At 43.6% G+C, this 14,062-nt stretch overlaps 1 protein-coding gene across 1 annotated transcript in view; it reads right to left on the bottom strand.

Moving 5' to 3' along the window:
* LOC116463358 (ras-related protein Rab-22A) overlaps nt 1–14,062 on the bottom strand; it is a 60,443-nt gene that overhangs the window by 18,736 nt on the left and 27,645 nt on the right. The window contains exon 3 of the mRNA XM_032146430.2: nt 5,716–5,797. Within this exon, the coding sequence (XP_032002321.1) occupies nt 5,716–5,797 (82 nt within the window). The remainder of the gene's footprint in view (nt 1–5,715; nt 5,798–14,062) is intronic.

The following is a 14,062-nucleotide window of genomic DNA, read 5'->3' on the forward strand; positions in this document are numbered from 1 at the left end:
CTCTGCTGTCTTGTCACCCTTTCCAGCTACTGGTTTCTGTTGCATTTTATAACGTCTCTCTTGTGAATTCACAATTTGGGGGTCAAAAAACTTCAGGGAAATTTATAAACAGATTTTAGGGGGTCCCTCTTTGTTGAATCCCTCTTTTCTGCGATTTGCCTCCTCTTTTTCTGGCTGCTCTAGCAGTTCTAAACTCTGCACTCACACAAGCTTTCTGCTTAAGTACTAGCTACCCTGTGCCACTCGAACTGGGAAGTGCCCACTGGGAAAAAGCTGTAAAAATGTGGATCTTACACAAGAAAGCTCCCCTTTGCAGTCCCTGACTGCATTTGGTTGCTCTGCAGTGCCTTCAAACAGTTGTTTTTTTAATGCTTTGTCTGGAGTTTATATATAATTTTTAGCTGTGGGAGGGCAAGCCACTCTGCTATTACTGACATGGAAACTTTCATGTCCTTTTGATGCAAAGAAAGAAGGTGGAGGCATGTAAGAGACTCAAAAGATGTCAGCACATCTCTGCTCCAAACCTGGCTCTAGATCAGGTGATGGCAAACTTTTTCTGGTAAAGACCAGGTAGTGAATATTTTGGCTTTATGGGTCACATAATCTCTGCTGCAACTACTCAACTCTATTATTGTAGAGTGAAGGTAGCCATAGACCAAGCTTGTCTAACCTGCGGCCTGTTATGTGGCCCAGGACAGCTTTGAATGTGGCTCAACACAAATCCATAAACTTTCTTAAAACATTGAGCTGTTTTTGTGATTTTTTTTTAAGCTCCTCAGCTATCGTTAGTGTATTTTATATGCGGCCTGAGATAATTCTTCTTCCAGTGTGGCCCAGGGAAGCCAAAAGACTGGACATCCCTGCCATAGATAATAAACAAACAAGCATGGCTATGTTCCATGAAAGCTTTATTTACAAAAACTGGCGGCAGGTTGGATTTGGCCCAAAAATATATGTGTAAATTCTGTCTGCAAATTCTAATAATGGGATCACTTTCGGGTTTGCTTCTAATCACGGAGTCAGGTCTTCTTGTCTCTTCATGTGGATGGTAACTATGCACTGGCCAGTGTGGATGATGCACTGCAGACTCTAGTTTCTGGGACTGTCTGCCCCAATTCTAGATGATACTAAGCCACTACACTTGTTCTTGATTTTAAACAGGAGAACAATTCCTTACATGACTACTGTGACAATAAATAAGTCTGAGCCTTCCTAGTGTTCTTATCTCTGTAAAAACAGTCATTGGGAGAAACCACATTAAGATGCAGGAATGTAAATCTTTAAAGACTGGATGCAATGTCTATTAGACTCTGGTTAAGAAGCTTTTTTTTTTTTTTTTGAGATGGAGTCTCACTCCATGGCCCAGGCTGGAGCGCAGTGGTGCGATCTCGGCTCACTGCAACCTCCATCTCCCGGGATCAAGTGATTCTCCTGCCTCAGCCTTCCGAATAGCTGGGACCACAGGTGTGTGCCACCATGCCTGGCTAATTTTTGTATTTTTAGTAGAGATGGGGTTTCACCATGTTGGCCAGGCTGATCTTGAACTCCTGACCTCAGGTGATCCGCCTGCCTTGGCCTCCCAAAGTGCTGGGATTATAGGCATGAGCCACTATGCTTGGCCAGAAGCTTTCTTTTATACATTCACATACAGCTGGTAAGTATTTGACATGTTCTTACTACATGTATGGTGTATTTATGAGGCTTTTAAATGTATGTGTTGTGTCTGTCTCAATGCTACTGCAGGAGTCTTTGTTACTGAAGGAGATAATTGGTGGAAAAAGGGTGACTTCAAATACATTCATTCAAGATAGCAAATAACAGGGACAAAATGATCTCACAAAGACTCTATCTTGAGAAGATAAACTTAAAATTATAAAATCAAGTTTAATTTTATCTGGTATTTGAAAAACCTTAGGTTTATTATTGCAGCCAGGAGCTAATTTTCTGGATGAACACTGAGTCGAACTTGATTGATAACTTGGCTATGAATCTTCTGATAAAACTACATGCTAGCACAATACGATATCCTTCATTTCATGTTTGACTTTCATGGTCTTATCATAAAAATGACAAATTTTTACAAAAATATTTGAGGGCTTCATCAATTTTCCCTAGGCCCCTCTTAACCCTTTGATACACAAACCATTATCTTCTGAAGCACTTATATCATCATCCTGAGCAGTATTTTTCCTCTTCATTTAAGTTAACAAGATCCCTACTGTCAAGGGCTTCACAGGACATTTGAGAAATTCTCCAAAATCACTTTCATTGACTTAATGAAATCACTTTGCAATCAAATGTAGCTGGACCATCAGAAAGACAACCCATCTGTCAAAACTATGTGCAGTACAAGATGTCAAATGGGGAGGTTGGGGAGGATGTTTGAATGGTCAATTCATCAAAAGGGTTTTCATTTTACGATAATTTTGGTTCCATAATAAATCTCATAACTACAAAGGTAATAAACATACAACACCAGAAATCTGTAATTTGAGTCATGCACTACTCACATGGTAAAAGTAGGTAGAGGAGCTGCCCTTATCTGTGCCTAAGTAGGGCTGGCAATCAGTAGACATAAACCTATGGGCATCAATACCATGTGCCAAGGGGCTGAGAGCAGAGATATGAAGGCAGTCCTTGCCCTCAAGGAGCTTACAGTCTAATGAAAGGCAGACAGGTAAGGAAATAGGTGACAATCCCATGGATGAGAGCAATCAAAGACTTCGGGATACAAAGGAATACTCCAAAGAGTTTATTTGCTGATTCATCCAACCAACCAATATCTGAACATCAGCTCTAGGTCAGGCGCCATGCTAGGCCGCGGGAGTACAGCAGTGAACAAGACACTGTGGTCCCAGCTCTTGGAGTTAGTCTGATGGGAGATTCTGTCAATGAATGTAGGTCGACAGGTATCTAAGGACAATTTTTAATGAATGTTCTGAGGAAAACGAGTAAGGGCAGTAACGAAGAACAAAGTTGGGGCCCTGCTTAGATGCAGGGGGTTTAGAGAAAACTCTGAGTGTATCACATTTAACCTGAGACTAAAAGATGGGAAAGAAGCTAGGTGGGCTTCAGGGGAGGGAACAGAGAGTTTTGGTGAGAAGGAACAGTGTATCAAGAGGCATGAGGCCAAGGAGTGCTGGAGGCCCTGAGGAGAGAGGAGCCTGGGGGGAGGCCTGGGCAAGTCATATGGGGCTTGGGAGGTCTCTGTTCAGGGTGTGGCTGTTATGAGAGGTGCAGCAGGAAGTCACTGAAGGATATTAAGCAGGCCAATAACACGGGCTGATTTTTGTTTCCAGAAGATTCCTCTGGGTCCTATGAGGACATGTCATGGACAGAGGGAAAGCAGGGGACCCACAAAAAGGCTAAAGGAGTACTCAGTGAATGGCCAAAGGTGGCTGAGAGCAGGATGCTGGGAGCGGAGATGGAGAAGTGAACCTATTTGCGATACATGTAGAGAATGAAGCTGTCAGGACACCTGGATGGAGAAGGTGTCCAGCACTGAGGGCGAGGGAGGAACCCAGGCAGACCTCCAGATATGGGTCTAGAGCAACACAGCAGTGTGGCGATGTGGTTACTTGTCCGAGAGCAGAGATGGTAGGAAAGCCCCCTTTAGGTGACATCGGAGGTTGGTTCTGAACGCTGAATAGAGTTGTGGAAGGGCATGAGGGTGTGAAACTATGGCATGCTGGAGAACAGCATGCAGTTTGTACTAGAGGACAGATTGGTGGGAGGAGGTGAAAATATAGCCTGGCTGTGGATGGCACATTCTGGACCTTCAATGCACTGCCCAGGATAAACGGGCAGTCCCTGACCCAGACAGGCTTATAAGACGTGTCTTGTGTGATCCTCCCAGCATTTCAAACAATTTGTGGGTAGCTGTCAGGTGTGTGGCTTTCCTTAGCACTGTGCTTTGGCAACCCTGGACATGTGCTCACGCCCAGCAACAACTGGCTGGAGTGAGTGCTCATCAGGTGGTGCTCCTCTCCTGTCTTCTCCATGCAGGGCATCCTGGTCAGCACCCCTGGCCTGTGGCCTGGCCCCATGAGCATCTCCTGTGCAGCTCTGGGCTGTGTGATGGTGCATCAGGCAGGCTGGAGGCAGGTTTGCATCTCAGAGCAACTACTCCTGTTGCAGAACCAATTAGAAGTGGACAAGCAAGAGGCAGGAAAACCAGCTAAGTACAAAACTTCACAGACTTCTGCTACCATGGTGGCAGAAAGGGAGAGAGGCAAACACCTTTGTGTTATTTTTTGTGTGTGTGTGCTCCAGAAAAAAAAGAGATGTTATCCGTCACTGCATATACCAGGACAGGCTCTGATTCAAAGCATAATGGAATCTATATTACAGCATGATTCTTTATGATGAGGGCTTTGCTGTATCATCAAATATATGTGAGGGGTAACTGAAATTTGGGATTTAGTGGAGGGTACATATATTACTAGTAGGAAGGGCCACACGGATTTGTGGCTAATAGGATAGAACCCAGAGCTGTGTCTACAGATATATTCAGGATTCTGGTAAGCGACACACTTCTGAAGGACAGAAGAGGGATGGTTAGCAAAGGTCCAGCTGTCCTAAATGCTCCATTCTAGATGTACAACATGAGCAAAGGAGAAGGAATGGGGAGTGGAAGACGGTAAGCAGAAGTATCTTAGATGAGTAATGGGACAGAGGCACAACATCCAGTGTTAAAAACAGAAGAAACCAAACAGAGCAAACTTAAGACATTAAATCTGTACAAATGCATGGAGTCTACGTCTAGGACAACAGTAATGGCTTGTTTTGTTTTCCTCCATTTGTCTGTGATGATTCTTGTCAGATTTCATACTACACACACTATCTATGGTGTCTTAGATAAGGCTGTGATGACAGACTATTTCTCCTGATTACTTCTGGTACACTTTTAAGAGCTTAAGATGGCACCGTGCATCTATCAGATGTGCTGTTTGGATTGTACTGTTTGAAAACAAAATTAAACGGTGGCTGCCAGAGACACCTTGGAAGGGAAATTGGACTTAGTACCCAGAGGAAAGGGGAGGAGGCAGATGTGTCTCAGTACCCAGAGGAAAGGGGAGGAGGCAGATGTGTCTGTCCCCATCCCTGCCTTCCCGGCCCTTTCTGATTTGGGTGGGCTTCCCCAAATTCCATTAGAACCTACGCTGCCACGTCCAGGCCCCGCTTCTGGTTCAGGCTCTTCCTTAAGTAGATAACCATCATGGCCAATTTTGTCATTAGGCATTTATTAAGTATCTACTGCAAGGCACTGTGTTAGCTTACCCTTTTCACTTACATCTCACACTTCATACGCTGTAAAGTTCCCTCTTTAGCTTTTAAAAGGCAGCGATAAATGAGTTGTGCTTAACTCACCCTTTCTACCACTAATTGCTTTATATATCTTTACTAGAGGAGAGAGCCCCAAATTATACACAGTGCTCTGAGTGGGATTTTATCAGGCCTACTGGTCAGCATTTACTTTAAGACACTGCAAGGTATAAAAATGCCCTCAATGCCCATTATCACTTTCTCCATCGGTGGATTCTGTGGCTCTAATTGAAAAGGCAAAGGCAAAGGCTGGCCTACGCAAATGGAAATAAATGTGTCTCCAGTGCACAGAAGAGAAGTGAGTAACGTGAGATGACAGGGATGCTGACAGTTTAGTTGGAACTTTCATTTGGGCCTCAGAAAAACAGAGTAAATTAAAGAGTGACTTACTCGTTCTTGTCCAGCTGTATCCCAGATTAGGAATTTATGTAGCTCATTTTGGTACTGGACAGTCTTGGTCATAAAAGATGCCCTATAAAGAGAGACCTAAATGATCAGAATACAATTACGTAAAGCACGTTTCCAGCCCCAGTCGGAAACATCACTTAGACTCAACCAACGCTCAATCTCCCAGCACCACGCTGTATCCTAATTGTGTTCCTCTCTGGAGTATTTATGGGATGCTCAGATGCTGAGTGCATATCCTCTGTCAAAATAAAGCATTAGGCACATCTGCCCAACACCAAGAAGGAAGAGTCCTAAGCTTCGTATCAAAAGAATCAAGAGATAGTTTGGCAATACAGACATTAGCCTCCCTTCTAAATAAAACACAGAACCTGTTATTTAAAAAGATGTTATCATGGGAAAATATTCCTAAAAAACTATGCCCAGGAATGTATACACCCGTTAAAAAAAAAATTTTTAGGATCTGGCTTTGTCCTCCCCCAATTCCCAAACCACATGCCCATGTAAATAGGTGAGTGACAGCTAGTGTTAACATGCGAATTAATAACATTAAGGTGTTGAACAAGGAGCAGGAAGATGGCTGGAGAAGTAACGGCTGCACCAAGGGGACCCGATTCATCATTGGGGACCTGATTCATCATCAGCGCCCGAGGACCACCTGCATTTCATCGACAAAACGGGTTTCTCAGCTGAAGTTCAACATCACACCTTGGGGCCTCATCCAGCCCCAAGCCTCATTCATCCGGATGGGAGAAGGAATCATGGTTTGCAGGTCACACCGCTCACTTTCAGGGAGCTACTCTGCCCAGGACACTCTGATGGCAGGGTTCCTAGTATTTTGGGGGTTCTACATTTGGAGGATCTTGAGTGAGACCTCAAAGTCTGTGTATCCTCTAAGAGCCATGGTGGCCCAGAAGACACGCCTGGACACTTGGGGGACTCCAGGACACAGGTTCAGGATTCTTGCCCTGGGATTGGGCCCAGCTCCAATACTATCTTCCATTCCCCCCTCACCCAGAGGGCAGCCTCCCAGGAAGTCCTTTGTCTTCCAGTCTCCTCAAAGCATCCCAGTTTAGCCAGTAGAGCCCAGAGATGGGTGTGTCTTCTTTTCTAATCAATAATAAGCCTTCTGGAACCAAGTACGAAGTTATGCTTTTTTTTTTTTTTTTGCCAAATTGTACTTTTATTTTTTGGCCAAGTTGTACCCAAATCACTCCAATCAGGACATTGAACTCAATGGCTGGCATTTTCAGATATGCTGAGGCCTTGAAATATTTTTCTTGAGATTCAATTAATAATCTTCAAGAAAAGTGCAAGTTAAAATAGACAGGCTGACTTTCTGATGAATCATGAGCTTAGACAAGTATCAGAATCCTTAGTTTTAAAACTTCAACTCTGATACAATGAATTCCTGGCAATATTTATATAAATTTATGGCATGGCAAGTAGCCTCCAAAATAGTGACTGTGACTAGGAAGGGAAGGTAAATTAGGAGGCAAGATCATATTTACTGATAGGTACTACTTATTGGATATTTATTTACTGAAAATTTACCCCTTGGTATCCTTAGTAAAGTGCTTTGTACACAGAAGGTACTCATAAATGGTTATTGTATCAAGAACTTTTGGCGACTCACTATGATTAAATCAGGATGTACAACATGGTTTCTCACTTAGGGAAGATCTAAGCATTCAAAAAGCATTGTTTATTGTGAAGATTAAATGAGATGATGTATGTGGAAGTGCTCTGTAAATTGTAAAGCACTATATCTATACAAGGTATTATTATTATTTAAAGGCAGCTCCAGGAAATGTTTTAGTTTAGACTTTGCAATTAGTCCTAAAAGCTTGCAACTCAACTCTCCATCAATTATTGTTGTGGTGTTACATTTATGAGTGACAACAGGCATTCAAAAGGAGCCTACCAACAGAGCCAACACATCCAACACTTCCATTTTGGCTGCTCAAAGGACGAAAGAAGAAATATATTTCAAGTAGACAAAAAGCTGAGAAAGGTATACACAATAATTATGACAGGATTGGGACTCAATGAAGTTTAACCTACCTGCCAAGCATTTACCTTAATGAAAACATTACTTATTACTGACTTATTACTGAGTCAGATAAAAGACAAAATGGCAGCTATGATGTAATGAAAGTGCCCTGAAGGATTAAATCTAACTCGCTGTCTGACCCTGGACCACCCTTCTACTCTCCCCTCTCATCACTTTCACCATGCCTCCTTCCTGTCTACCCTGAAGTTTTCCTGTACCTCAAGCTCCCTTCTTGGGTCTAAGTCTCTGTTGTTGGCTTCCAGTCCATTGATCACCAGTATCACTTGCCCACACCACCAGTTCTCTAGCCTCCTTGCTTGTCTTGTCTCAACCACCCAGAAAAGCCCCAACAGCCTCTCCACTTGCTTCCTCTACCCAATGGTTGGGTGGTGGCCTCGCTGGAAGAAAAATTACAAAACTACGTGGACGGGCATGAAGATTCTATGCTTTGTCTGCTGGGCATGGCTCTTAGGCCTTCTTCCATTCCACAGCAATTATCCCACATTCTCTCTCCTCCTTTCCAGTTCTCTACCACTTCCAGCTACCTGTCTCTTCAGGACAACAGCTTGCTTCAGCCTTCTCAGAGAAAAAAGGTGATAAGCCCCAAGACTCTCAACTGCTCCCCAGTCAACACTTCCAACTAGAGAACAGACGAATTTCCACTCATACTTGCTGTGACTTCCATTTTTCTGACTTTCGCTGAGTCAGAGATGTCTTTTCTTTGGGTCATGTGTCAATGCTGCCCTGGTTCATGACCCCAGCACATCCTGCCTTGGCCACTGCAGTCATCAAACTGGTCTCCTCAAGTCTCAAATCTTTTCAATTGTCCCTGCGTCCACCTTCCCACTGACCACTGACTGCTCCTCTTCCTAGGATGCTTTCCCACTGGCTCTCCCCTGGCCAGATGCTCCCCACCTTTTGGGTCTCAGCTTAAATGTTAATGACCATAGACACCTGTGCCATCTACCCCACCAGGCAGCCTCCCACCCAACTCACCACTGCACTTTGTCTTTAGAGCACCTTTCACAACATCTGAGTAGTTCATTTATGTTTTTTTCTTTTTAAAGTTTGCCTGTTCAATGTCTGACTCACTCATGAGAATTTTAAGTTCTTTGAGTGCAGGGGCCTCGCTGTAACTCTTCCTCTGTAATAGGGGTATCTTCCTTATCTCTCCATCTCCTTGCTATCCTAGAACTCCAACAAAACATTTATCATGTAGCCTACAAGCTAGGTGGCTATTATGCCAAGAGATCTAGGGTGTCTTGGCCAAGCACTTCCTGAAGCATGAAGTGAGAAGTACTATTGAAATGCAGGTAAAACGTTGAGATTAGAGCAGACCTGGGCTCTGCAACCGTAGCAAGGTGTGTGGCCTTTAGGGTATGCGGGAAGTGGTTCAAACCAGCGCAGGGCTGAGTATGCCCAAGCAGTGTCCTTCCTGCCTTCTGCCAAGCCACCAGCTCCAACTCCTTCTAGCCCACAGGCAACCAGCAAAATCCAGGAGTTATAGCAAAGAGTTGCTGTGTTCCTCTCTCACTCAGAGCTCTGGAATTCTGCTAAGAAAGAAGTCATATCGCTTTTTGGAAGGAGGGGGTGTCTCTTTCCTGCTCATTCACGTTTCAATCAGTTTTTTCCTAACCCCACATCACAGCTCAAGTGGCCAACCTTTCTCCCCTCAACCCCACGATGCATCTCTGTTGATTTCTGAGAGGTTAAAATCTTGGCCTATCACATCTGTAAGAACCACTTCCTCCTCAACATTAGGATTGGATTCTTTTCCGTAGTAGTAACACCTGGATTCAGGGTGAGACATTGGAGGGGGTGGTTGTCTGTGGCTCCTCCCGAGCTCTGGGCTGGCCCCAAGGCAGAAGGCCTCCTGCAGGACTCAACAATGGATTCCTTCCTATGGTCAGGTCTTTATCTGTTGAGAACAGCACTTTTCCAAATCTGCTTGATTTTAGTTTAACTACACAATTTAGATACTTCATCACCCTTCCTGCCCAACATGGTGAAAATAGGGCTTTATTTCCACTCTGTCCCCACAAATCACCGCAAATTCCAAGATCTCAATCACCGAGCGTTATGTCTGCCTTCCACTGAACAGAAACGAGTCTGCAACTATTCTTTGTCCTTTGTTACTTGCATCCAATTTTGAAGTAGAGCTGTCTGGTTCTTCATTTTATATTTAATCTACACTTGAACCTCAATCCCTGAAATAAATTCATAAATTGGACCCTAATCTTCGAGTGGGACTACTACAATTTTTCCCTCCCACTGTCACTAGAACTCTAGGATCACTACTTTAACAATCAAGTTAAATGATGCAGAGGGTATGATAACTTCAATATCCTGCTTTTTGAAAAACTGGCAATGGCTCCCTGCCATTCAAATGATACATTTTTATTTTCCAGCCTGCCATTTACTTGTCTGATAACTTTATTTTTCACTACTAAACCGTCTCTCTTCACTCTGCCTAGGCAGATCTTATTATGTCTTTAATCTGAAATCCCTACTAGCATTATTTCCTAAAGCTAGAATGCCTTTCATATACTTCTCCATTCTTCATGGCATTCTAAAAATATGACTTTCTTCATGCACACCAAGTAGTCACGATCTTTGGTCAGAGTACGTGCTCTCAATTGAAAATACTTGCTGCAAGGCATTTCAAACGTTTCTTTTCTTTAACTGCAGTAGACTTGTTTAGCTCTCCTGGAACATAGGTGTGCTCTGACATCACATTCCAGCACCTCTCTTTACTGCAAACCCTTTTCTTTGCATGGCATACGGGATGCTGTCATCTCCGTAATGGCATACAGTGCCTCCCGAGGATGAACAATCCAGCACATTTTACAATTAACAAAGGATTCTCACTTCTCAAAACTAGAAATCTCATGCAAAAAACCCTTGGATCTCTGGATTATGTATATGATGGAAACACCACTGAATACCAAGATTGAGACATAAAAAGACCAAAGGCACATAACATCTAGAAGTTCCTCTAACAGAGGTATCAAGGGACCTTCACAAAGTTATCTCTGTTAGAATGGTGCAAAGAACTTGATGGGTCCTCAGTGAGGGTTAGCCGAATTTAAGGGCACATTTGGCTTATGTTAGAGTGGCTTCAAAAAGCCAGAAGTCTCAAGTGTATCCATAAATTCAGTGAAATATTATGTGCATTCCATAGTCACACACACCTTTTAATCTTTTCTTGAATCTCCACCATCTCTTAGGCTAATGAGATCTAAGGATTAACTCTGCACAGTAATCTCTCCCAAGCAGTCGATACCCACTTAAAGCAGAGTGGTGCACAACGGACTGTTCCACAGGTTCACGGTCATCCTAAGCAAATCCTTTATCACCTTCTACATGTTCATCATACAGTCTAAAAACTTTCTGGAAAATATTTAAAATCAAGGAAAAGATTTCTTTAAACAGGCTGGGCACGGTGGCTCATGCCTGTAATCTCAGCACTTTGAGAGGCTGAGGCGGGCTGATCACCTGAGGTCAGGAGTTCAAGACCAGTTTGACCAACATGGTGAAACCTCGTCTCTACTAAAAATACAAAAATTAACCGGGTGTGGTGGCAGGTCCCTGCAATCCCAGCTACTCAGGAGGCTGAGGCAGGAGAATCACTTGAACCCAGGAGGTGGAGGATGCAGTGAGCCGAGATTGCGCCATTGCACTCCAGTCTGGGCGACAGAGCGAGATCCGTCTCAAAAAAAAATAATAATAAAATAAATAAAAATAAACAAACAAACTAAATAGCAAAAAGCCTATCCTTTCCTAAACTTGTCAATAATAATTTACATAACATATACCATTTCACATCAAAAACAAAATCAACAACAATGACAAAACTGTCTTGACTTTATTGTTAGACACTCTTCTAATGATTTCACATGTGACCCAACTGAACCCCTCTACTGTGGGCTCCAGGCTGGGTTTTATTCTTCATCACCATTTTGCAGATGGGACACAGAATAGACAGGGCTGGTGAGAGGTGCAATTAGGATCCACAGCCAGGCAGTCGAACCTCAAGTTTGTGCTCTGAACTACAGTGCTATTTGTACTGGGCAATCTGTTCACTCCTTCAAACACCTGGACTTCTACCAGATGGCAGGAACACCAGGCAGGAAAGATGAGAAAGAGCCCATCACGGCCCTCAAGTGGCTTACATTGGGGGTACTGGTCAGGTGAATAGATAATTACCAGGTAATTATCCTATGAGGTAAGTGAAGAATGGACAGAGTGTGAGCAGGAGAATGGTGATGGCATCCTAGGATCTGCATCCTAACCTCAGAACCCATGAACAGATTCCCTTACATGGCAAATGAGACCTGCCCGATGTGATTAAATTAAGGATCTTGTGATGGGGAGAGGACCCTGTATTACTCAGGTGGGACCAGGAGTGAGAGCCAGAAGAGAAGGTGATCTGAAAATGGAAATGGAGAAGAGAATGATGGGCCTTGAAGATGAAAGAAGGGGCCACAAGCCAAGGCAGTTGCTAGAAGCTGAAAAAGGTATGGAAATGAATTCCCCCCCCTCAGAATTTCCAGAAGGACCAGCTCTGTCAATACTTCGACTTTAATCCTGTGAAACTGACTTCGGACTTCTTACCTTCAGAACTATAAAAGAGTAAATGTGTGTTTTTTAAAGCTGCTCAGTTTGCTGTGATGTGTTAAAGCAGCAAGAGGAAACAAATGCATCAGGGAAGCCTTCAGAGAAGAGGTGAAGTATGGGGCTGAGCCAGAAAGTTGAGGGAGAAGATGGGCGAGGACCCCCAGGGGAGTCCCATTCCATGAAGAGCAATGGCAGGAATCAAAGTAGAGAATCGTGAATGTCAAGCAGCAGCCTGGCTGCTCTGCGGGGTTAGACCTGGAGGGTGGGGTGGGCAGAGTGCAGTTCGGTGACCACATAGAAGGCTCCAGGCAGGTGAAGGTTGGTAACAAGTGCCTCCTTGGTGTGAGGCCCCGCTCCTTGTAAGCCAGCATCTCCTGGAGGCCAGAGCTCCGCCACCCCATTTATGCTGCTCCATTTGTACTACTAGTGAATATTTCAGAGATATTCTAAAAATATTCAAAAAACGGTACATTTCTGTGTACCATTTGCATTATGTTGCTTCGTTTGAATTACTACTGAATATTTCAAAAAATCACTCTCTTTTTTAAAACTGAGCCTTCCCTAAGCAACAATATTGGTACAATTTAAAACCTACCAGTTTCATGAACTAGTTTTATTTTTCCCAAGAGACAATAAAATACTTTTTATCCCCCCAGATTCCAGGCAGTATCCTTAAAGTCTCTACTTTTAAGGATCCTCCAGGACAGAAATAGAGACAGATGATGTAGGCAAAAACTGGGGAATAGTAAGCGCTGGGAGGGCACAGACAAGACGAAGGGAAGTGGGTCAAAAAGAACAGCAAGGCTGACATTTTGGGCTGGATGATTGAAAAAAAACCAGCAGCCGGGCGCGGTGGCTCGTGCCTGTAATCCCAGCACTTTGGAAGCCCAAGGCGAGTGGATCACTTGAGGTCAGGAGTTCGAAAACAGCCTGGCCAACATGGCGAAACCCCGTCTCTACTAATAATACAAAAAAATTAGCTGGACGTGGTGGTGGGCGCCTATAATTCCAGCTACTTAGGAGGCTGAGGCAGGAGAATTGCTTGAACCCAGGAGGCGGAGGTTGCAGTGAGCTGAGATTGCGCCACTGCCCTCCAGCCTGGGTGACAGAGGGAGAGACTGTCTCAAAAACAAAGAAAGAAAGAAAGAAACAAAGAAAACAAACAGCAAGGAGGGGAAGCAAGCTAAGTGGCCCATGGAAATGATCCTGGACAAAGACAGGATGGGCAGGAAGGGACAAAAGGGACAACTTAAGACTAATATACAAAATCCACAAGGTATCAACTGGGGTAAGGGAAAGGGAGAGTTCTCAGCAAGTCTACGTAGCAGGCTTCTGTCAGTTCAGACAACTCTGTGTGTGATGAACTATTTCAGTTATTTCCAAACTGTAACTGTATTCTTTAATTTTTAAAATAGGTAATACATTCATATGTTTCAATATTCAAAACGTACAAAACAAGGATAGACCCAAACATCTCCCACCTTCCTTTTCCAGCCATTGAATTCCTCTCCCTGGAAGTTTGATCTTAGCAGTTTCTTAGACCTCCTTTCGGAAATACATTAGGTTTAGATAAAGCACATGCATATACAGTTTCCCTTGTATCCTCTTTTATTTTTAAACACAGATGGCAATACATACTACGTACCTTTGATTTTTTTTCTC

Source organism: Hylobates moloch, unplaced genomic scaffold (assembly GCF_009828535.3).
Source record: "Hylobates moloch isolate HMO894 unplaced genomic scaffold, HMol_V3 SCAFFOLD_34, whole genome shotgun sequence".
Taxonomy (NCBI): Eukaryota; Metazoa; Chordata; class Mammalia; order Primates; family Hylobatidae; genus Hylobates; species Hylobates moloch.